Source organism: Lepisma saccharinum, chromosome 14, assembly GCF_977018435.1.
Source record: "Lepisma saccharinum chromosome 14, izLepSacc3.1, whole genome shotgun sequence".
Lineage (NCBI taxonomy): Eukaryota > Metazoa > Arthropoda > Insecta > Zygentoma > Lepismatidae > Lepisma > Lepisma saccharinum.
Genome location: NC_139242.1, coordinates 36652982 through 36678285, shown reverse-complemented (window position 1 = coordinate 36678285; position 25304 = coordinate 36652982). Strand labels below are relative to the sequence as shown.

General features: G+C 38.7%; 1 protein-coding gene across 3 annotated transcripts in view; it reads left to right on the top strand.

The window, feature by feature from the left end:
• The first annotated feature begins 14732 nt into the window (after nucleotides 1-14732).
• Nucleotides 14733-25304, top strand: part of LOC145998790 (inhibin beta chain-like) — a 220223-nt gene continuing 209651 nt past the window's right edge. For all 3 annotated transcript variants that reach the window (XM_083135388.1, XM_083135387.1, XM_083135389.1), the window contains exon 1: nucleotides 14733-15307. In XM_083135388.1, coding sequence (XP_082991514.1) covers nucleotides 14917-15307 — 391 coding nt within the window. In that variant the 5' untranslated portion in view covers nucleotides 14733-14916. The remainder of the gene's footprint in view (nucleotides 15308-25304) is intronic.

The following is a 25304-nucleotide window of genomic DNA, read 5'->3' as shown; positions in this document are numbered from 1 at the left end:
TACTGAGCTCAACTAGCTAAGAAGCCTGGAGAAAGCACAGTTTTATTTTACACTTTGCTACTGATTTGATCATCCATTGTAAGTCTAGACAGGTATTTATCTTAATCCTTACCATGTATGATTATTGAGGATGAATGATGATTAGTTACATCACCCATAAATCTATTGGGAGTGGCAGGTTCGATCCCATCATTCAATAGAACGATACGATACAACGAATAACACACTTGGCTTCCATAATGTATCTACCCCTGTGGGTCCTTAAAAAACTTCCAAAACAGCCTAACCGCACTTATTTGAGTTCATGTTTGAGTTTATTTTTAAGTTTACTTTATCCACACGAAACCTGACCCACAGTTTAAAGTGCCTCCACTCGGTATCGAACCCGGGACATGAGCGCACCCATCTAGCTACATATAGAAACGTGGGGCGTAAGGGGTTATTTTCCCTAGCAGGAACCCAAAAGTCCACGTAGCACACGCAAGTAGCTGCATTTATGCTGGCCAACGAGGCCCTGGCGTCTGGACCAACAGTCAGTATAATCCTCGGTGGAGCTCGTGTTTGTTATTGCCCTTTCGCCAATCTCATCTTATCACCTTTCATCTTTGCGATTAAGCAAAAATGGCAGAACAGGGAAGTAAAAGAAAACAGTCAAGTAAGTATGTAGAAACCTGGAGAGAGAAGTGTTTTACTACTCGTCATAAGCCCTAACCTCACACTATCAGATTGATTAGTTTGGAATGATATAAGTATGTGTTTCACATATGCAGGCTATGTCGGTTTTTTAACAGACCAATACAAAAAATTTGAAGTATGACAATAAAATATTCTCAAATTTGTGACGTCAGACGTACGTGTACAAAGGACTATCGTTAAGCGCTAGAATTAAGTATTGATTATAGTGATTTATTTTTAAAAATCCTAAATTCTTCAAATTTCGAAAAGAGAGGTAATTAGGTTACAATACTTTCTATAATTTAATCCTAACATTAACTTAGTCTTAGATAAATACCATGTAATATGGGTAAAACATATATCTAGTATATTGCATGATTTTGTGCAGTTTGAAATACAGTTCCTTTAATATTAAAAAATACTAAATTTGAGATTATTTGATTTGAAAATAAGATATTATCAGTCCCAAGTTAATAAGAAAATGTATGAAAGTAAATACTAGAAAATATATACTGTATCTCATTCATCAAGTAGGCCAAGGAATCATACACGAGTAGGACCAGGAAGAAGAAGAAGAAATTTATCTTTATCCGAGAATAATGGAAAGTGATGCTTAACTAGATAGGTACCCATATAGGAGCAAACGTAATGTTTGTGTTGATGTAAAAATATATCATGTTTGAATAATTCAAACATTCAGTTGTTCAACCTCATCATCTCCAGTGTTATCACTTGAAGGGCTCGGGTGTAAAACATGGTAAGTGACGTTTTGGTGATTTTTGAGTTACAACTTAAAATGTGCCATTCTTCAATTTTCGAATGAAATTGCCATGTCATGCAATTTGCATTGAACTCAGTGAAAGCCTTCTGGAATTGGTAAACACAACACGAGAACAATTTATCTACAGTATAGCTTCTAATAACCTTTTTCCTTAATGAACTCAGAAATGACCAAAAAGTCATTTACCATGTTTTATACCCGAGCCCTTCACTTAATACTATAAGTTCTACCACAAAGAAAGTGTTCTCGATAAAATACAGTTAAATGCAAACTTTTTTGAATTTTAGTTCCAGGAAAATCGTGGTGTTGGTCAAATTGTACAGCCACAGGAGAAAAACAACACCTGCAGAATCATAACTCCCCAGTCTTGAAAACGAAGAAACTCGACCACCGTATTTAGATACAACTTTCTCCAATCAGGAAGCGGAAGGAAATTAAAGATATGATTACAAGATTATGAAATGTGAATAATTAAAAACAGTCACAATGCCTGGAGGTTTTTGCCCCAAATTCCTGTAAGGATAGAAATGTGACAGGAAAATAGAGAACTAGAACTGCAGAGACCGGAGGTAATCCACCTCACAATGATCACTTACAAAAATATCAGGTACAAAACAAAACCCATGCCAGGATGATAGTACTAACTTTCAAAACGAAAAATAAATTTCCAAACTGAAACTTGGCATATTAGTAAAGTACCATGAAAAGTTAGAAAAGTGCAGTACTTGGTTCTTGGAGCAGCATAAAAAGTATATGCACAATGGATACTGATACCCGGTATTGTCACCATCAGTCGTATTAGGTTTGCATTATTTTTTTTGTTATAATATGTTATATAAATACAGTCATATGAAAATAATCATCTTTCAAGAATCCATAGATCAATTGGCTCCAAGCCACATTACAGTACTGTATTTTTATTATTACTCTTATAATATTTATTCACTATGCAGTTTCTTATATTATTCAATATGTTTGCAGGCGAGATATCTAATAATAAATGTTCTGTCTTGGGCCATCGCTAGTAGGGTTCTTATAAAATGTACAGAGATATTCGTGACTTTTGTTCATTCACCTTTGTTCTACTAGAAGAGAAATTCAGTAAATAGTCACAAACGATTATGGGATAGCTGATAATGCTAGTTTCTAGTTTTCAAACATGGAATTGGATGGACGCACAATCCAGCTTCTTTACAAGTTTCAAGTGCTCGCATTTGACTTACGAGCGTTTGTAAGACTAATTTTTAAAATCATCGGGGGAAACAAATCAGAATTAAAATTATTTGTATGCAACGGGTGATATTAAATCCACATTTTATTCTTGACTGTATGTTTTGCATGAGCCCATGTAGTTCAGTTTAAGACGGCCTACGTGACAGAGTGTTCAGGGTAACGTGCTGCGAAGCCGGAGGTTCCAGGTTTGAACCTTGGTCAGGCATGGTTATCTCATTATTTGTATCCCATTAAAGATTTTATCAGTTCTTTCTCATCGTCACGATTTACATAAGATATAGAAAAGAAGATAACTAAAATACACATAGAATCATATGTTTCAAAATGGCGACAGTGCTAAAATAATATAGCTGAAAATATATTTCCGCTGAACGACGTTTTTAGACAAAAGGACTTTCCGAATGATATTTCCTCTTTCTGGAGAGAAGTGTCTCAATAAGATGTATGCTATTAAAAAGGCTAAAACGTTGCCGATGAAGAGCAACCTGGTCGTCATGTTCAAAGTCAGACTGAAACAGAGTTCAATTGAGCCAGGGTTTTTTTTCCCTGCAATAAATTCAATCAACCCTAGTAAAATATTTACCTTTGACAGCGATGATCATCTACAATATAAGTCAAATTTTTGCCATTCTTTACTGTGAGCTAAAAAGGTTAATAGATTAAATATATTAATACATTTGCTGTAATGTATCTTTAAGTCGAGGAAATATACACAATTGCAAGGTTTCTCATTTCGCCACTATCCTTACATAGGAGGACCGAGTTCATATATCTTCTCAGTAATAAATTTAAAAGGGTCCAATAAATGTAAGTTTAATTGGTTTTGCAATAGTAGTTAAATTGTTGCAGAAATAGACAATGGCTATTTCACGTATTGCAGAATGCAATAGCAATTCATGAAAAATAAAAAAATCTACATGTGGAACAAAGCTAGCTCGAGAAAGAATTTTAGTGAAGAAAATAAGGATTCGTTATATAGTTTTCAATACGTTAAATTTCTTATACGGGTCAATAGTGGTCTCTGCGATGGCGTAGTAGTAACGTCGTCGACTTGTAATCAATCTGTTTCGATCCACGGTGGCGGCTAACAATGGTTAGGATCCCACTTTAAACTGTATGTCAAGTCCCGATTAGCCTATCTGTGCATAAAGTGGACTCAAAACACAAACTCAAATAACAGGCAGAGAAGTAACGTAAAAAAACAAGAAAATAAATAGAATATTCCCTGTAATCCTTTAGCACTATGAACTGGCTTTGAGTTGGCAAGCAAAGAGAACACTCACTCCATCGTTTTATATTAGTGGAAGACAGTGGCGGCGATTGGTGGGAAGCGTGGGGGCCAATTGCCCCCCTTTTGTCACTTTTGTCCCCGCACTAAGCTAAACCTTATGTACCAATGGAAAGTAAACTCCCCCCCCCCGTTTTGGAACCCATCGCCGCCACTGGTAGAAGAGGAACGAGAGGCAAGCTTTGTCAATGTTTAATTGTGCCTCACTCTTTCTCTACACCAAAATATATTGTAATAATAAATGAACTGATTTTCTGATTTACCTCATTGCTTCATGGTACAGCCTATTCTCGTCTTTTGATTCTATTTCGAAGATAATTGTTGATTTTATCTTTATATTTCTTGTAAGCCAATCTATTTTATCGGCTTTGATGATAAGAATAAATGGGAACATTCCTTCATTTAACTCATCCCCGTAACTACATCATATATTTTCCATCTTTCAGCGACTACTTCTCTTTAGTGTAGTTTAAAATATTTATTTTCTTATCTTCAAGCCCTCTTTTGTGTCTTTTTCTTCGCTCCTAATGTTATTTCTTTATCTTCAACTCCGTCCATAAGCTTTGGTCTGTAGTAATACTTATTTAGGCAAAACGGGAAATTCATCATGATTAATTAATTATAACTTGATGTTACAAAGCTCCATAAACGACACGAATAAGTGTATAACCCGAGAACACTTGTTCGAATCACAGGAAAGCTACAATTCATATTTTTCTTAAACGACACAAACAAAATCTATCTCCACATAGCAAACGACACAGTCTATTTTTGCATTTTCATCTTCTTCTCAACCTCTGTTATGGTTTTCTGCGGATACCTATTTGGGTACAACGTAAAACGCTCCTTCACAACATGCTGTGCTTTTCTTCTTCCTAAGAGCCGGCCCTTGTGGCGGAGTGGTTAGCACATCGCGCTACGACGCCAGGGGTCTCGGTTTCGAATCTTCGCCTGGGCATGGACATTTGTGAGTGTCCATTCATCAATTTCTTCATATCATCACTTATCCCCATCTTCGCAAATTAGCCAAAAGTGGCACAAAAAGCGAAGTAAAATAAAGCAAATCAAATCAAATCACAAATCTTCTTCCTAAGAGAAATGTCAATTGATTGAAGGCACTGCATCACAAAAAGTGCTTCTAGTGCAAATTTTTAAAAAAAATTATATGTAGACATTGAAAAATGTACTCAAATACCAATAGACTAGTATCGAAATATCTTTGTTAAAAAGTTTGGTCAATGGTGGGTCCAGACTATACCATTCCTTGTCATTATACGGACTGAGAGGCATGTTCGTTTTAGAATTCCTCCTTTGCAGCACAAAATTACATGTACCGTTGCACGCAAGGTATACAAGCTATGATGTTTCAATTAAAATTTCAATTGGCCAGACGAGAGTGTGTACGCAAACAAACATTAAACTGTGTATTCATTAGCCACCATAAAACATGGCCAGGGGCTTTCAAGCAATTTGAAACAAGAATAGTGATCGTTGGAGGCCAGGAAATCGCATAGGAAAAAACGGCCTACGTTTCACTTCAGGCAACGAGCTAACGACCTACCTCAGACGATGTACGCAGAAAAACTCGTAGATAATATCTTTTTCGAAGATGATGTTCTTCACATTCTAATCAAGGAGGACCTACTACCGTAGTTTCACGACCATCAAATTAGGAGTTTGTCTTTCTTATGGCAAATAAGTAGAGTTGATTTGTAAATAGCTGCACGATTTTTTTTAGATGATAACTGATCAAGAAGAGTAAGTTATGTAGGGTTTTGCGAATGTTACATTCCTTATAAAGTGATGATTTAGAAAGGGAAATTGTTGAGAGTAGCATAAGTAGTGTCACTGTACGCTATAAACCCGAGTGCGAGTTCTGGTCGAACCACATTTCTCACGTAGTTTACACAAAATAATACAATGCATGCATATTGATTGTTCCCAGTAATCTACTTTACTATCTTACCATATGGAGATTTCTATATTTCTCGTATGTGTTGCTGTTGTGGGTATATTGTTCCATGGATGACAAGATTGTCGGTGATCTCAAAGTTTGTCGTCACCATGGCATTGCCGTTATGCAGCTTGGCAGTACAGTATTAAGTTTATATGGTGCGTTAATATTTTTGGATTCATGTCTGCTAGATTTATTTTCATGTGTTGACTAACTCCTTAAAACACTGTGCACTAATATCCAGTTCTATTTCTTATCAGATGTTGTAAATATTTACTTTTATTTTAAGTCAAAACGAAATTTCCAAAGTAAGAATTTAGTAGTAAACGCATGTTTATTTCCATCATCACTATAACACAATATATATTTTCCCTTCCATATTACCGCTTCCCCAATTGCGCAGTGGTAGCGTCGTTGCCTTGTAATCAAGGGGTCCCGGGTTCGATACCGGTGGAGGCACATAGTGGTTCGGATTCCACTTTAAACTGTAGGTCAAGTCCCGATTAGCCTTTCTATGCATAAAGTGGACTTAAAACAAAAAATCAAAAATTATTTTATACCATTTGTCGCTCATTACAGTTGTTGGATCGCAATAATATCCATTTTGTACTGATACGTTTAAAATTGGTCATTCTGTTAAGTCAACCGGCAAAGGTGAAGATTAAATTAAAGAATTAAAGATGGAAAGAAAGCTCCACTATATTCACAAATGCACCACCTAAATATTCGGCAGAAGTGACTTTTAAATATACCTCGATACCCTCAAAACATAAGAAAGGAATAACGTAACTCGCTCTATACTTCACTCTGTGTACACTGCAAAGATAAATGACATTGCCTACATACATGTCACGAAGGAGAGCAAAGCAGAGCCACGTCTCCTCCGGTGGAAGTGAATGTAAGGAGATATTACATGTTTTATAAACGTAAGGTTATTTGACTTACAATATATTTCATTAGTTATTACAGAAGATAAACATTCCAAGGAGGATTGCTACAGGAATAGTAGAATTTCGCATTCGAGAAACGGGATAGTACAGTTTTGCTTGCCCTTGCTAGAATGAGGGGAGCTCATAAAGTTCGTTTAATTACCAAGAATAAAGAAAGTTACGGGTACGAGCGTTGGTGATGTACTTAGTCCATTTCCACACGTGCACCATATAAGGCGACACACTTCTTCCGGCGATGGGCTACGTGCCGAAGAACCTGATTGTAGAAGTGAGGCATTTGAGTGTCGAAGAAGCACTTCACCTCGAAAATCACGCGCTCATCGTCTCTGAAACGCCAACCACGAAGTGCGATGTTCAGGCGAGGAAAGATGTAGAAGTCACTGCTTGCCAGGTCGGGCGAGTAAGGTGGGTGAGCCAGACGTTCATAGACCGAAGTGCCAGTGTCAGTGTCTCATGTGGGCCAGCAGTTTACTCCTCTCTGGTATACGGCTGCCGTGTACAATCACGGACACCTCTGAGTTGTAACAATACATTTGACTATCAATGGAATCATTACAACTCGTGACTGTACAAGGCGCTCATGAGAAGGAGAGTGGTTGGTACCTCAAGCAGCCAAGAGCGGGTCACGTAGCGCGAGAGTAGTGGGACGACTACACTAGTAAATGTGTTATAACCCGGGTGCCTAAGTTCGGTAACTTCGGTACACCACGATAGCTGGGATAGGCCAAGGTAGGGAGTAGAGTGTATCTCCAGAGGGTATAATGATAAGAAAAGTATTTGTAAGTTCAGTTTTTCTTACCGAACCTCAACCATCATACATTGACTGTACAAGAAATCACAGAGATGTTAACAGTTCAAAAATAAATTTTATGAAGAAGAGATCATTTAATTTGATTCTTCTTATTTACCGTCACATTTCTTCCACTTTTGGCTAATCGCGACGGTGATGATGAGTGATGATATAATGATATTAATGAAAGGACAGTAATAAAGAACACCCATGACCAGGTCAGAATTCGAACCCGGGACTCCTTGCGACTTGCCGCGCTGTAACCACTACGCCATGGAGATCGGCAAATAAAGATCATAGAATGATGAAGTGAAACTAAACATATTAAAGTCATACAGTAATAATAAAAGGAGACTGCATCCCTAAGGTTAATGAGGGTAAAGACGAATGAATATTTAAGGTTAAGAAAATGTCGAAGGTTATCTTTGAGTAACGTTATAAAAGCAATTCGACAAATACATATTGCGCTAAGTGGTAGTTTCTGAAATACAGATAGGTGACATCCATTAGCGGTGATTGGGTGCAATACTTGTTGGGGGGACAAAGAAAGTTTATTTTCTTCTGGTAGACAAGGCTTAACAATACGAGGCCATAGTGTGGGGGGAAAGTCGCAAAAATGGGGGCAACTATCCCCCTCGCCCTTTGTAATCGCCGCCACTGATGTCACCGACGGACGAATGGACAGTATAGCCACAAACGATTCATTTTTTCACAGTCTGATTTAGGAAAAAATCGTGAAATATAATAGCAATTACATCTCGTTTCGCATGTGACAAAGTTACATGATACACTGTGAGGATAATTCATTCACATGGCTGTAACAAAATAAAATATTCTCTTTCGATAAAGAATGGGTGATACATCTTTCTAGTGTTGTCTATTCCGTGTTTGCACTGTATATATTTGACATAAAACATTCAAAAAGTTCAATGTTCGTATGTCGGACAAAACTGGGTGGCATACCTTTACAGCCTACTCATTCTTAGCCGCAGACATGCAAACAAATCCGCTCGCCCAGCAGATGATGGGAACAGTTTTCTTTACAGTGTTGCCAACCCAATAACAAAAACATTAAGTAGGGAAACTTGAAAGCAGAATTGAAACAGTTTGCACATTATCTCCATGACTCCTGCTATTTATAAAAAGGTGAAAAATCACTCCGGTTGGATTCTTCTAAGAGAATATCATGATTTAAGAGGTGTCGAAACACGATTCTAATTCATGAATATTGATAATACCGTTAGCTCTTCGATTTGCCCCTATTTACTTGTTCACCAATCGTTACCAACATTCCGGTTAGTTCTTAGAGCAATACAAAAGTTTCATTACTTAAGCCGGTTGATTGATTGATTTGATTTATACTACGTACTTTGTTTTCTGCCACTTTTGGCTAATCGCGACGACGAGGGTGAGTGATGCTACGATGAAATTGATGAAGGGACAATCATAAAGAACGCCCATGCCAAGGTCAGGATTCGAGCCCCGGACTCCTGGCGATGCAGCGCACTGTGCTAACCACTCTGCCACGGAGATCGGCATTACTAACCGTAAAATCTAATGATCTATTTTGTTTTGTTGTTATTTCTCAGGTTGCTTTCGATCCAAACGACAAGTAGTTTTTTGTTCTTCCATTCTCTATTGATTCCTAATATTGCAAAAGAGAAGGTTCTATTCAATACATGTTCTAAATACGTATTGCAGAAGATGTAGTATAATTTTCCCAGTTTGTGCATCTTTCCTGCGATTTTCATCACTGTAATCCAAACAAACTGAACAGTCTGAATAAAATGGGGTAAATAAATTTACTAACTAGCTTGGAGTAATCCAATATTATGATTGTGAAAACTAACTATAAACTCGAATAACTAAGTCGTGGCTTCTGTGCATTACAAGCAGCTGGAGTTGCAAGTTTTGGTTTGCTGTCGTAGTTAATTTAGGGTAGGAATAATCAAAGTTGTTAGAAAAGTTCAACTACCTTTTTAGTCCAAATGCCTTCGACCACTGTTCATATTTCAGTATCTACTAGAGGTAGGAAAAAATAAGACAAGCTTAGTTCAACATAAGATATCATGATTGCTCCGATTAATCGGTGCAAGTCAATGTAGATATCTAATGACGTAATGATATCGCAGGATTTATAATTAGTGATGCGCATGGTGAATTATTTCGGGAAGATTTTTTTACGAATCCGTAAAAAATATTATCCTTCGTTTGTTTAATAATAATATTCATAACAACAACCACGGTCAAACTGTAAGAAATTATTTACATATTGCTTAAACGAGTATTGTTGCCTCCAGAATCAAGAGAAATCAACACATATGAGATGTAGGTAAATAATACACACAATTTATGTGTGTGTGTGTTTTAGTTTTTTGAGGCGGCAACTTAAAATCTTCGTATTTGTAAGTATTTATGTACTTTACACGTTCAAAGTATGCTACGTTTTGTAGTTTTTAAAACAAATTTTACATGACAAGTCACATATATTTTTTTACTCGTAAATATACAAACACGATGGTGATGAATAGGAAATCTAATAATGTTGTTGGTTTATTTTACATTTTTTTCAAACACTTTTCACTGATCACAATTATGAAAATCAATGGTGATTGAATGAGATAGATGAAGGAACAATCATAAACATTCATGGGTGAGACAATCGCACGTATAACAAGGTGTCTTTCTACATGCTACTTTAGAAACGTATAGAACTGCTCGAAATGTTTTATCCCCATTCTCTAGTTTCCATCAAGGAGTGTACAGACTATGTGGATTGCCCTTGAGATTTTCCAAGACGTAACTTAAGTATTTTCGAAACTTAGAAACCAATTAGACGCAACTAAATATTGACAGTTGGCAACAATGGTGTGTAGCGTACCCACACGAAACCAGTGACAATGCAGCTCTGAGGAAATAAAGGTAATGCAAAGATTATCTTCTCCAGACATCTCACTTGAAACTACATGGGTGCCATTGCCTAAAATATCACTCTACATGCTACTATTGAGTTATCACCAGCTCTAAAACAGAAAAAAAGAAAGAGAAGTTGTTGACACGTAGAGAACAAACTTTTCTGTCTGCAGACTTATGTAGGAGTTATGACAATGCACATTTTAAACCTCTTACGCAATCAAAGACTGATGATTCGCTCATTCCTCGTCATCATTTCTTGCACTTTGTAAGGTGACGGATGAAAATGGTTACACTTTTTTCTGTAATTTTTAATGGCGGAATAACAATAATTAATATGACACATCGTAAGCCGTGCTGGAGTTCGAGATATTTATCTTACTGTACTTGAACATCCTCTCTTATCCAGTAACCTCAGATGTCATGAACTGAATTTTCGGCAACCCAACTAACTTTCCTGTACAGCCAGGTTGCATACATACTAGGGGTACTAGGCACACTCAAATCTCTCTTTCTAATTTTTCTAACTGTTGAGTTAATAGCGGCGATGAACTGATGAAATGGATGATCGGACAAACAGAATGATTCATTCATGCCTTGCCCAGGGTTCGAGTCCGGATGGCAGTTTTGACTTGCACTTAAATCTTCTCATCAATGTCAATACAAAACGATAAAGTTCTTATAATTTCTTGTAGATCTCAGGTCTCGCGTTGTGACATCTACGGAGTTAACCGATACTGTTATGAAAAACAACAAATTACAGTAATATAACGAGAGAGTAATACAGGGTGGCCCATATTGATGGGACGCATTTTATTTTGTATTTTCAGACAGTAGGCATATTCTAACAGTTTTCAAATGCACGGTATTTGGAAGCCTGAGCTTTTGAGTTTATATTTTTTTCATTTTATTGTTGTAATGAATTATGGTGCTGTGGACTGGCTGAAATTTCTTATGATGTGGAAGTGTTCCTCATTAGTGGAAGCTTCATCATTACAGCACAAAGGCGATTCAGAATACATATCCAGAAGCGCGAAGCACCACCTCAGAAGGTAATCTTGCGTGCTGTGAAAAACATCCGTGAGACAGCTAATGCCGATAAGAAACCTTCACCTAGGTGACCTCGAACGTCTCGTAGTATAGGGAAACATATAACGCCTCGTGAAAATCGAGAAATATCCCAACCGTAACAGTTACTGCTGAGCGCTACAACGTCATGTTCATCAACTTTTTCGTTCCCTAAATAAGGCGGCTCGGTCTTACCGAAATGTGGATGCAACAAGATGGTGCTAGTCATTTAGGATTAATGCCAATGAGAACCCTTCGAGACCATTTCCCTGGTCGCCTCATTTTCAAATTCGGCGATATCAATTGGCCATTCAGATCACCAGGTATGGCCCCACAGAACAACTTCCTGTAGAGTTACCGAAAGGTTACCACAAGTCTCCAAGCAACTGCTGAACTCAAGGGAAACATCCGCAGGATGATAGAGGTCATTCGGCCGAATTGCTGCAGCACAGTATGAACAGTATGACTTTGAGAGCTAAAGAATGTTCTCCTCAAGGTGATACCCATCTACTTGATGTTATATTCAAACGATGAACAGTGCAATAATCTCCTGTATCTTGGTTGTGCATATATTACACATAGTGCATAATAAATGTGCTTGTTTCATTCCCAGAAATGTGCCTCGGAAGACCCAGAACCCATGGCATTATAGAAAGCTAATAATAACCAAACTATATATTTATTAAGGATTTGGTCCAAAGAACCGAGGAGAACACAAAGAGAACTTAAGGCACCGAAATTTGCCACAACTCTTGATGAGACTGACGACACAAAATTAAAGATTTATAGAAATATAAACATTTCTATAAACGTTCGTATCGTTTTGCTTTTTAGAGCGTTATTCGCTCGACAGAAGAACCTCTCAATTCCGTACGCCATCTAGCGTCGTCCGCGCTAACTATTTGGCGCTCAAGCAAAATGCTCTTCCTGCAGCTCTCTAATCAGAAATATGACAAAAATGACAACAAACACGTACTAACTAAAGCCGGCGGAGTGGCGCTAAGAAGAAAGAGGCCCCAGGCTTAAACCCTGGTTAAGGCATGGATGTATCATTACGTGTGTCCCATCATCCATTTCACAAGTCAATCATATCATTAATCATAACCGTTGGCGTTTTTCTTTTTAAGTTCCACTGTATTTTATTTCATATCGATTATAGAGATCCAATTAATATATATTTTAGACTTTTCTAAAGTAATATTAACCATTCAAAATGAATATGAAAGAAATAATATATGTCTTGTCATATTTTCCTCTTGTTGTTTTACGTCCACCTTATGCACAGATTGGCTAATCGGTACTGGACTTGCAGTTTACAGTGGGATCCGAATCACTGTGCAATGTGACTTTACGGAGTATCGAATGCGGGGACCCTTGATTACAAGGCGACGACTTTACCACTAAGCCATCCGGGAGGTTGTTCCTCTAGCTACCATAAATAATTGAACTAAACAAAGCAAAGTAGAATATTTCTTCCGCCACACCTGAAAATTGGATAGTTTAGTTTCAAATTTACTTCCAAAAAAATGCCTCTTTTGAATGGTTGAACAATTTACAAATGGCTGTAGTCTAGGTATGTTACATTCTACAAAATGTTATTGCATATAACCAGATTCATCGGAATTCCTGGCTCCCATCTTAAGACAACTAACTTATTTAAGTACCATAATAATAATAATAATAATAATAATAATAATATTAATAATAATATATTTAAACTTTCAACCAACAAAGAGATTTGTAATATGGTGGACCTGAGTATCACGTAAACAGGGATCAAACTAGTGCAAGAGGCAAAATTACTAACTTGTCAAAACACCTAAAAAAACTGACCAACTACTGACTAATTACTGACCAATACAGTCAGTCGACATATTAACATTTTAAAAGTGGAACTAGGATTTCATTAAAAAACATATTATCAGGAACCATAGCCAGTCACGGCACATATTTTTGGGGGGCAAGAATCTAATATCTGTATTAAAACAAGACGTTCTCATTTTGTTCTAAAAGAAATTCAGGATTAATATAATGTAAACAAAGGTGTATTCGTAATGTAACGTTGAATAACAGTACGAAGCAAGTAGGGTCTTTAAAGAAGTGCAATTTAAATAAACATTTTCAGCTATCGCGAAAAGTCAGAACTCATAAATACCGTCACAACTGAGCTGACGAAAGAGAATGTCTTATATTTAATTGAAGTTAAAAAAGAAATGTCATCCCACTAGGAAATGCCATGTATCTCCAAAAACGCGATAACAAAAAAATTACAGGAATAAAAGGATACTGGCTTCACAAACTAATTCTTTTAAAAACTGACTTTTACTGACATCAGTGACCATTTTCTATCTCTTTATAAATAGCAGAAAACCAAAAAATAAGTTGTTAATTGATTGATTGATTGATTGATTTTACTTCCCTTTTCTGCTACTTTTGGCTAATCACGAAGATGAGGATGGCTGATGATATGATGAAATTGACGAAGTGACACAAAGAACAATTATCTCCAGGCCGGGATTCGAATCTGGGACGCCTGAAGCTGGAGCGCGGTGTGCTAACCACTCCGCCATGGAGTTGTGGAATTGTAGTCATTAAATATAATAATGTATTAATTTACAGGAGGATTAGAAATCTCGTCATAATTGAATAGTAAGTTACGTAAAGTTGAGGTCCACTGAACCGTCTATCCAGAGTTGGTTATATACACGAAAAATGAGCTGCCCTACAGGATATATTATAATAAAGATGTAATAGTTCGGAAGGAAGGTGGTGAATCCCCGGAACCATGTGCTTGAACTTAGCTTTGGGAGGAGTCTTCCCTGTCAGGTTAGATTTTGGGCGTTCCACGGACGCGTGCGTCTCGATACGTCCAACCCCCGCAGCTCTTTTGGCAGGAGACGATTCTTTTCTCACCTCCCCTAGAAAGCATCTCTTCCTGGCCTCTCGGTCCGCGGATCCAATAGAAGAGTCGGCGTGCGTTCAGTGTACGGAACTAACTGCACGTGGCCGAAAGCCGTCACGTGTCTAGTGCGCTGCGCATGGGTTGGAACTCTCCGCAGTGTGCCTTCTGCCACCTTACCGACCAGACACAAAGTGACGTGATCGGCGTTCCAAGTTGGGCCGGTGCTTCGTGCATGTACGATCCTCGATACCTTGCAGCTTACATGTCGGCGTACGTAGCAATGTGGTGTCTCCTCCCGCCGTCCCGCCTGGTCTAGTGGTTGTGCTTCGGAATTCCCCACGGAAAGCCCTGCTGATGAAATTATGGCGCCTCGATCGTCCTATATTATCGGAACGGTGATCGTGATATTCTGTCCGTTTCTTCTCCCGGCTCTGGATTCGCAACTCGATCCGCCGGACACGAGATCCTACTACCATCACGCGTGTTCCAATTGCATGTCGCAGCACCCCAGCCACGGTGAGCCCAAGGAGGCTGACGAGCTACGCCTGAACAGCATAAAGCAGCAGATCCTTAGCAAACTGGGACTTAAGAAGGAACCAAACATTACCTCGCCGCCGATCCCGAAGGAAGTGGTGTGGCAGACGCTGAGTCGAGCCGACGGCACGCGTGACTTCCTCGAAACCACCCACTCCCCGGAACCTGAGGACGACTTCTACGGCAGGACATCTGAGATCATCACGTTCGCAGAACCAGGTAAGTGCTGTATCAACTCAAACGCATTCCTCGCGTTCCTTCGGGCACGCCAAACAAGGTCGTAGCACGAGAACACGTACACGTGATTTAGGTTCTCCTTGCAGATCCCCACGACTCTGCCGCAACCGAAGGCTTGCGGATGACGTTACATTTTGTGTACATGTGTGTGTGCTCTTCGGTAAGACGAAAAAGGATGAATATCTCCTTGCCTTCATCACATATGCGTGCATGTGTGTGTGTGTGCGTGAGTTTGTGTGTGCCCGTTACTGGGAGCTCCATGGTCGATAAACCCAAGCCTACCCATGAGGTGAATCACCGCATCAGTCTAGACGAAGAAGGAAAGGATTGGCAAACCAAGTGATAACTTTATTGCGGTCGCACCGAACGTGCATGTCAGTCTCATAACAGCACAATTAGTTCTTTCTCGCGTGCGCGCATACATTAAATGCTTCAACACATTACATCATAAAGGCTGGTCCACAGTTTAACCTGATTTCAACAAGGAGCAAGCACTGCTGCGATTGCAACATGTTCCAACCTTCAGTAGAGACATATTTATTTCATTTAGGATTTTAACTTCGGAGTAGTAAAAATATAAACTAAGCGTAGAATTTGCAGTGGATACGATTACACCACTTAACGTCATTATCACACGAGAAGAGCATTGATGCTGCTGCAAAGTAAAGTAATATGTGCATAGTAGCTGCTTCTGTAATGATGGAGGAAGGGACAATGAGGAAGTAGTCATTCAAAAAAATGGGATCGAGTTCTAACAATTCTTCAATTTTGTATTGTTGCATCTCAATTACATACTTTCAAAATTCCAAATGCCAATCACATGAGAAGTTTTTCCTTAACGGGATTCTTACAGATGCTTTAGGTTACACTAATAGTGAGATGAATTTGTAGTTTATTCCAAAGAGACACAAAGTGAATGAATTATCGAAATCAGATGCTAATCAACTTAAGTAGATAATTTCCTCCCATATTTTCAATCGCCGTACATCGTTACAATATATATTTCACGTTTTTGCTGTCTACACAAGTTAGACTTGTGCATAATCAAGCTGTTCCGAAAAAAGTTTTATTCCGCCCTTCAACAATTTTCCCGATCACACATCCAATTTATCACAAATAAGGGAAGATAGTTGTACATGTTCGTTTAGGCCAGAATTCGATTCAGAGTTACAACCGAAAATGTGAGAAGTTATGAAATGGTGCTGATTGAAACCGAACTCCAGAGAATGTGGTACAAAATTTGAATTTATTCTTTACGATTTACGTTACGATTATCACAATTATCATTCATTTTTGTAGATAAGAGTATTGCGAATAAAAATAAGGCAGGCACCATAGATAAGGCTAAAGCAATCCCTTCCCCTCTCCTCGAAGAGGGAAGATAATGCACACCGAAATCGTTTGGCTCTCCACGTTCTCTCGTTGCAGTGTACAGCGATATCTATTTGAACGCATGCAGTTCGTATTGTCCTTTCCCCGTAGCCGTTTTCTTTCCCTTCTTCAAGGAGATCAGTCACGTGGTCCTCCCACAAGCCTGCGATGAAAGATTCTTGTAGAAAAAGCTTTTATGGTAAAATAGTCGTCCCGGTTCAGTAAAACAGAAATTCAAGGATTTCGTTCATGGCGGGGAGGCTGGCGACTCTCCGACGCCACAGAAATTGCTCTGGAGCTCTATTAGCATCCTCCGAGCCAGTCCGCAGAATGGACTCTTTGCAAGTTTGCAGATGGAAAAATTAAGCATCTTGTTTTTCGCGACTGATAAGTTAAAGGATTACCATATTTTCGCTAGTATTTCTCTCGTGCACATTTCTTATTTCTTAAGAGACAGCGGGGAATAGGAGAGGGGAGCGATAAGGCGGGGAGAATAGTAGGGGAGAGGAGGGAGAGAGAAACATCTTCATGTTGTGATGTATTAGGACCCTTGCACGAACCTAATAAATTCACATATTATCTAGCGTTCTTCTTCCCCCTATATATTTAGGGAATGACTCTGGAGTACACCGACATATTTTTTTTATTCATGGCTCTCGTTATCCATAAGAAATTGATGAATAATAGGAGCTCTAACTGTTGATAAAGGAAAAGTAAGTATTAGGAAATATAAAAATAGAATATGCCAAGATTCTCAAAAGTGATAATTACCTTTAGGTAAAAAAGGATTATGTATCTAATTTTCCCAGATATTGTATAGAAAATTATGCCAAAATATACAAAAACTAATGAAGCTTTAATATGTTAAAATAAGCGTTGCTTATTTGGTTAAGTAAAATTGAATTTCTAACATCAAAATAAGAAATTGTATAGAAAATTACACCAAAACATGTCCAAACTAGTAAAGCCTTAATATGTTAAAATAAACGTAGCTAATTTGGTTAAGTAAAATTGAATTTCCTGACATAAAAATAATGTTATTTGTGAATAAAAATGTCACTTTTAGTTAATGAGAACCTGCAATTTTGTAATGCGAAGATGAAAATTAGAAATTAATATAGAAGTTGAGTAATGTTAATAGGTTCGTTGGTTGAGTTGGTGTTCTAAGTCCACTTTGTTCACAGTGAGGCTAATTGGGACTGGACCTACAGTTTAAAGTGGGACCCACTATGTGCCTCCACCAGGTATCCAACCCGGGACCCCTTGATTACAAAGCGACGACGCTACCACTGCGTCATCGGTGAGGCCGGTAATGTTAATAGGAAACACTAACTTTATTCCACATTAAGCTCTCATCTTACATCTGTTTTCTCCACTTTCAAAGACATATCAAGTTAGGAAGTTGGGTTGCTGCTATCACTTTGCCTGTTGAATTAGGCTTGATTGAGTTTGTTTATTTTACTTCGCTTTTCTGCCACTTTTGGTTAATCGCAAAGACGAGGATGGGTAATGATATGATGAAATTGATGAAGGGAAACTCACTAAGAACATCCATTCCGAGGCCGGGATTCGAGCCTTGGACCCCTGGCGTCGTAACGCGCTGTGCTAACAACTTGGCCACAGAGGACGGCACTTGTTGAATTACGTTATGGGCAACTCCAGAGGTAACGGACAGACACTTCAGAAGAAGTTTTATTTACATTTTATATTCATGAAACATATAATGAAGAAAAGTCCTCCGTGGCCGTGCGTTCTAAGGCGCTGTGCTTTGGACTCCGACTGCGGGACGGCATTGGTTCGAGTCCGCCTGGGTTCAGTCTCTAGGTTCTCGGCCTGTGTATATGACCGGTGACAACCCACCATCGTGAGGAAATTGGGGAGCTGGGTGTGAGTAGCGTAAACCGGTCTCGGAAAGCTCCTATAATGGCTAGGGGTTCGACGTGCTGACCCCACGTCACTCCAATACCGGTTGAAGATCTCCACACCTCTATGTATGATTGTGGAAGGGAGACTGGCAGTCGGGAGATATGACTAGGCCCTTCAAGGGCTGTCGAGCCACGGGTTATTATTTATATAATGAAAATATATATATATAATCCAGGAAATTTACAATTAGTAGTCTTTCTTCTTATATACCAAGATTTCTTCAAATAACGAAGGTGACAGACTGACGCAATTGGCATCCTATGAATCTGGATCTTCTGAATCAAAGGTAGTGGGATAGTACTTCATGAGCTAATTTTTTAGACAAATTTTAGTGTTTAGAAACACATATATTGCATATTGGAAATCTAACGATGTTCTATAAAAATAAAAATATGCAGCACATTCCTCTTCACTTATACATAATTTTGACCATCAAGGTTGACATTTTTATTGGAATAACTCTTACATCTTTGTTTGATTGAAATGTAGAAAATTTTGAACTTCGAGAGCTGTTGAAGCATTAGTATTGGAATATTTCTATTTGGCCATGAATTTGCTGAATGGTATGCCAGAGTCCCGGGTTCAATCCTGCATTTTTCGTGTACATTTCTACATTGCTTCAATGTTGTTGTTTTTTTTTTAAAAAAAAAAAGTTGCATTCCACACAGATAAAACCACAGTTTCTACACACCTTACCCGCGGCTAATAGAAGCAAGAAGCAGGCATCTCATTCATGGAGGACTCATATAGACCTGCTTCGTTCCTTTTTCCTTTTCGAAATCGGTTGTAGTAGTTTTACGTAACAGCCTTTAATTGGCAGCAAAATTTATTGCTCAGCCCCGTCCCACGAACAAGTCAGCAATACATCTTAGAACTGGTCGGAAACCAGAATATCCTCTATCAGTATCGCTGATAGGCACGTAGATTTTTCTATTGAGGTTTTGAGTTTTCTGCCTGTCAGGTTTGAGAAACCCACAAGCGGACGTAACTAGGAAGTGGAAAGAGAACTCGAGGTGATTGGTTCTCACTGATGTTGAGATACGAAGTCAGAGATTAACGAAAAATCCCACGTGCATTATAACTTTCTCCAGAATTTTTACAAACGCTACAGACTCGAAGTAGCTATGTTAACTTCAATTATTAAAAGTTACCAAATATTCTGAATTCGTGAAGTGTTTAATGTCAGAAAATAAACTTCCAATACTTTTTCGTTTATTAAGAATCCACAATAACGTGATCATAAAGGAGTTACGCATACATACCTCATGCATCAGTGCTAGCCTTATCAGAGCTAGCATCTCTATCTTACTACTTCTAGTCTTTTGATCAGATCCCTTAATGTTTGTAGTATAACAGGAGAATGTGAAATATGAATAAGTAGAAATTGCTATTTATGAATGCGAAACATGTGCTTATATTTATTGCGCGTTTATTTTTTGGCATACAATATGACATATCAAGGGATGTAGGGACCTTGAGATTCAGAATCCACAAAGGAATTTGAACACTTTGTATGCATTGGTTTAACGTGCCTATTAGATATACATATGAAAGCAAGGGTTATGTATACGTACCGTACGCCGTACCGGCACCGTTTCATAGCTGAGAATAAAGCTTTTATTATTTTATTTTAGCGAAATAAACTTGGGTGTGTGTATCGCCATGGATGCACGAACGATCATTAAATCGTATGAATACAAAACAATATTTTGAGTAGTTCTTATGATGACCAAAATATCAAACCAGCTTAAAGAGTACCGGAACCTTTATTCCTAGGAAAAAGCACATTATTTTAGAGAATTAGATAATATAGGGTCGGAAGCCCTCAGGTCACAGTAAAAATGCTTCCTCTTCCACAATTCTCGGCCCGACCCTGTGGCCGAGTGGTTAGCACATCGCGCTGCGACGCCAAGGGTCCCGGGTTCGAATCCCGGTCGGGCTTGGTTGTTTGTGAATGTCCATTCATCAATTTCATCATTTCATCACTCATCCCCATCTTCGCAAATTAGCCAAGAGGCACAAAACGCGAAGTAAAATAAACTAAATCAAATCAAATCAAATCAAATGTTCCACAATTCTACCTGTGAAGGTGTGATTTATGATATGCTGCCTTTATTAGTTAGAAAGTGCATCTTAGTACTCCTACATACAAATATTAACAGATATAAATACATTTTACCTTCACAAAATCGTGTCGGAACATCGTTGCATCTATAATTTTATTTTATTGGTAGAGTTATTATTTTTGTTCTAACTTTATTAAATATTATTACATTTAATACCTCCTGCCGACCAAAACTTTCATTCAAAACAAGATAACGGTGTTTCCCTTACCTTACCTCCTGGAACTCTGTTGGCAAATTAAACGCATTTGCACGATCAGAAAAAAAACACTGATCAATAAATCAAAAATATTTTTCTCTATGTCGAAAACATTATTTTGTATACTCATGTCGTAATAACGTCGAATTCTCGTTAAATTTCTCACATGTACATACTGCCATAATGTCCACTGGACAGGATTTTGACAGCCCATTTTTCTATTACTTCCAAATGTCTCCATCAATTTGCTGTGAGTATCATTCGTTCCGAAGTACGTAGCTGTTTCAATTTCTGTGGCTAGTCAAGGTTTTGATTCATAACCGGCTTAAGGAAGAAAACAAGTAGGCTTTAATTAAACATCTTCATAAATATTGAAACGAAATAAAATAACCGATAGAAAGCGTTACGACGGAGCAATTTTGCATTCCCGATTTCATCCGCCCCTAGACTTAGGCCTAGGCTTCAATCTGGCCTAGTTAGTGATCACTCTAGTTCCATTTCCTCTGTTACATAATCCTGCCGCATCGGAGCCCACCCAGAAAGGCGACTGGAGCGTGGTACTGATCACACTTTCTCCAGCGACCGGGGAGATTGATGTCGTCTGGATACTTCTCCCACGTGGCTTCACGACAGCTTTTTTTTACTCCACCTTTTTATTTTCGTAGACAGTGTGGAAGAGCAAGGAAGCGAGATGCCCAGCTGTTTCCACAGTGGACTTTTCACTCGGAAGATCGGTCGGATGTGATTGAATCAGCAGACGAGCGCACAGCTGTCCCATTGCGCGGTCTTGATCCTTGCGAATTGAAAAGTCGGGCAACCGAAGCAGACGTCTGTGACTCATTAGGAGCGAGAGGGAGGGGGGATCTTATTAGCCACGCGTGGAACGACGCAGAAGATGACCGCGAGGGTGGGTTTGCCTTTACTTGCCCGACGTAACACACCTCCAGTCAAGGTCGTTTGGCGTTCTTCTCCAACGTGTTACATACGAAAGCACGTCACAACATTCCATCTCGTAATTGTGCATACGTCTTTCAAAATTAGACTTGCTCTGAACAAGTATCTTCCCCCCCTTCTCACGTATGCCTTTCTTAAATTACACTATACGTGGCCAAGCTCTTGTCAAACCAACAAGGTCACATATATATCTTCTTGTTCTCTTCCTCTTTTGCAGGATAAAAATATACCAGTCCGGCAACTCGAGCGAGACGCGACATTTAATTCACTGGTTGGCGATAACTTGGCTATGTAACGTCATGAGCTCGCCGCGGCAATGGGAATCCATATAACGCGAAGAGATTCATTCGTCCATGGCCTGAGTGGATAGTGTCGTTACGCGACATGAACTGAACTGGCACAATACGGAAGACAGAAAAGTTTTTCGTGCTTGTAAACATTTCCGGACTACGAACTCGCAATATCTAAAGATTCGCCTAATCTGGCCGGTTTTAGAACATATCTATAGTTTCTATCACGGTGTTAGCTACATTCGAGTTGCATTAATGTGGCACGACATATTTGATCTTCTGAGAAATGCAACAGGCATCGTCCTTATTTAAATACTTGAAACGTTCCGCAAACTACAATACATTTCAAAGAAGGCGAGAAAGAAAAGTGTAAAAGTAGCTGTTAAAAAGTTTAAAGGAGCGTGAATGTTTAATTCCACTATGGCTCTCCTGAAGTGGGCTGAGAACATTTTTTTTTAATGTGACAAAAAAAAGGACCGAAAACCACCTGCTAAGCGGCTTTTCATTGAGTGATACGTGGTCAGCGCTTCGTATCATCTAGCTGCAATCTTCTTGTTTTCTAGACAGGAGGTGGCTGCTATTTTTCCAAGCAGTTCCCCAGTTTCACAATAATACACTGAATTTTGTGGGGCTACCTCCAGGATCGAATTCTGCCAAACGAAAGCGCTATAGATCGACCAAAAGTCAAATAAATTGTCTTCCCTTTATTATTTAATTTATTGGCCGGAAATCCAGTTTCATCACGTATAAAGTTACAACGGGAAAGATATTTACGTGCTTACATTTAACTTTAAACTAAGAAAGATCATTACCTGATTGATATGATACAAAGCACTCATCCGATTTGACGAGAAATTGTTCCATATGTAAAACTTTCTTTTAAAACCGTAAGTTTTAGTAAATTATATCCTGTTATTTTTATTGTTGCAATTGCTTTATGTTATGAATATAAAACAGTAATATTCTATTTTTTTTCTCAATGCAGTTAGTGTCAATGACTATTCATCATTATCAAGAAAACAAAACGTGTCTTAAAAGTTTCCGAATCTAACATTGTACAATTCCTTTATCCTAACTCAATATAAAGCTCCATTTGTAAAATTATCAGAATTAATTTTGCACCAGAAATTCTGTTCATGAAAAGAAGAACTGCCATGTAGAATCGATTTACAATTTCATTTTCCTGGGATACTCACAGTGAAGAAAAGAAAATTAGTCCCAAGCAAGAAACTCAAACGTTGACAGGTGACATAAAGCAGATTTGAGTTGGCAGAACATATTAATATATTATCATGAAATTTCCTGGAATATACGTCATATGAATTCGTCGTTACGAGACTACATTTTGTACATATTACGAAGTCTGAAGTGTTGAAGGTATAACTTCGCGATGAACAGTGATTTTTACTCTTCTGTAGAGGTTTTGACTACGGTAGCGAAGTAGTTAACGTTCTTACCTTGTAATCAAGACTTCCATTGTTCGAGTCCCAGTGAATGCACACAGTGGTTTGGATTCCACTTTGAACTGTAGGTCCAGTTCATTTTAGCCTATCTGAACATAAAGTGGACTTCCACACACAATACACATATGCGCGAACGTGTGTGAAGGTTGCTGAAGAAGGTATTCTTTAATAAAAGTTGTTGAATTTAGCCTTCTTGGTCAAGACGTATCTCTAGGAGCTAGGAAGTTAAAAGTTGGATATTTTGTTCTTGTCTGCATCCTAAGTTTCGATAAGTTTCTGATTTTCATATGAATGACTAAGCGACAGATTGGTGTTAACAGGTCTGGACAATTCTGGAGATGAGTAATTGAAGCTACACGTTGCTGTTGTTCTATCCCCTAGACATACGGGTAAATTTGGTTACTTCGCTTCAGGTTAACAGCATGATTGGTGGATATAAAAGGTACAGCCGGGCACATACTCAAAAAAGTTACAAAATGCAAATCTGTGTTCATTCTACATTCATCTTCTTGGCGACTTTCTGCACGTGATTGCATCTCTCAGACGGCTGCATGGGAATGCGTTTGCATATGCATGCAGCCAGTGGATGCAGTTTCTCGCGCAACATACCCTCGGTTGTTCTGAGGGCCGACCACCCATTGTGACATTCCTCTTCAACGTTCTATTTATACCCCAAATGGCAAAGGCTGTTAGGAACATTCCGTAGACACGATATACGTGGAAGAACCTGCAATTAAGAGTCGCCGAGGAATCTTGTTCTTGCTTCAGATCTCCCCGTCACAGCACTTCCCAAGACCACAAACTCCTCACGTGGCAGCCACGATATTACATTAGCATTGTAAAATAACACAGTGTTCGCGTCGGCAACAGTGCTAGCTTGTTGACTGATCAAAAGTACCAGCGTGCCGACAATCGCGCTGCAATTATCTTCCCGCGACATGATTTGTACGAAATATATTCACAGCTAACGTTCGGTAGTCAGCGCACGCCCTCCTGTTCGGGACGAGAGTCTAGTGTGGACTGGATGGATGCTGGTCAACCGGTTGCCACCTGATACATGGATGGACAGGCAGATAGGCTGGCAGACAGTGCCGCTTTTCTTCTTCCGTTACGGGGTCCGTAAGTCATTCCCTGATGAGAAATCAAAGCTTCGTGTCGACGTATACTGTATGTGTAGAGGTCCTCGCCATCTAAGTGTGGCCTCAATCGTTGAGCCATTTCCGGTAATCGAACAGAGGATACTTCAATAGGGTGGCACGGCAGTCTGTTGGTAGGCGCAAGGATAAATTAGCTACGCAAGTTTAAATTGCTATTTTTGAACATGAAACAATGTCCATTAGTCAACTCATACTTGTCGACTACTTGGTCAAAATACAGTGTAAATTGTTATGTTTCTTTTTTCTTTGCATTTAGTTATCTGATCCATAACTTCTGGATTTATAAAATAAACCGACTAATTTTCTCAGAACATTTCAGAGAGGAATATACGAAGATAAAAGCGGGTAGGTCGTATCTGGCGTTCTTTTCCTTTCATTTTTGTTTGGAATAGCTGGGCCAACGGAAAGATTACAACTACCACCAACTTGAGCAGGCCATTATGTAACAAGAAAAAAAAAGTTTTATGTGATGCACTGAACTGAACTGATGATGTGA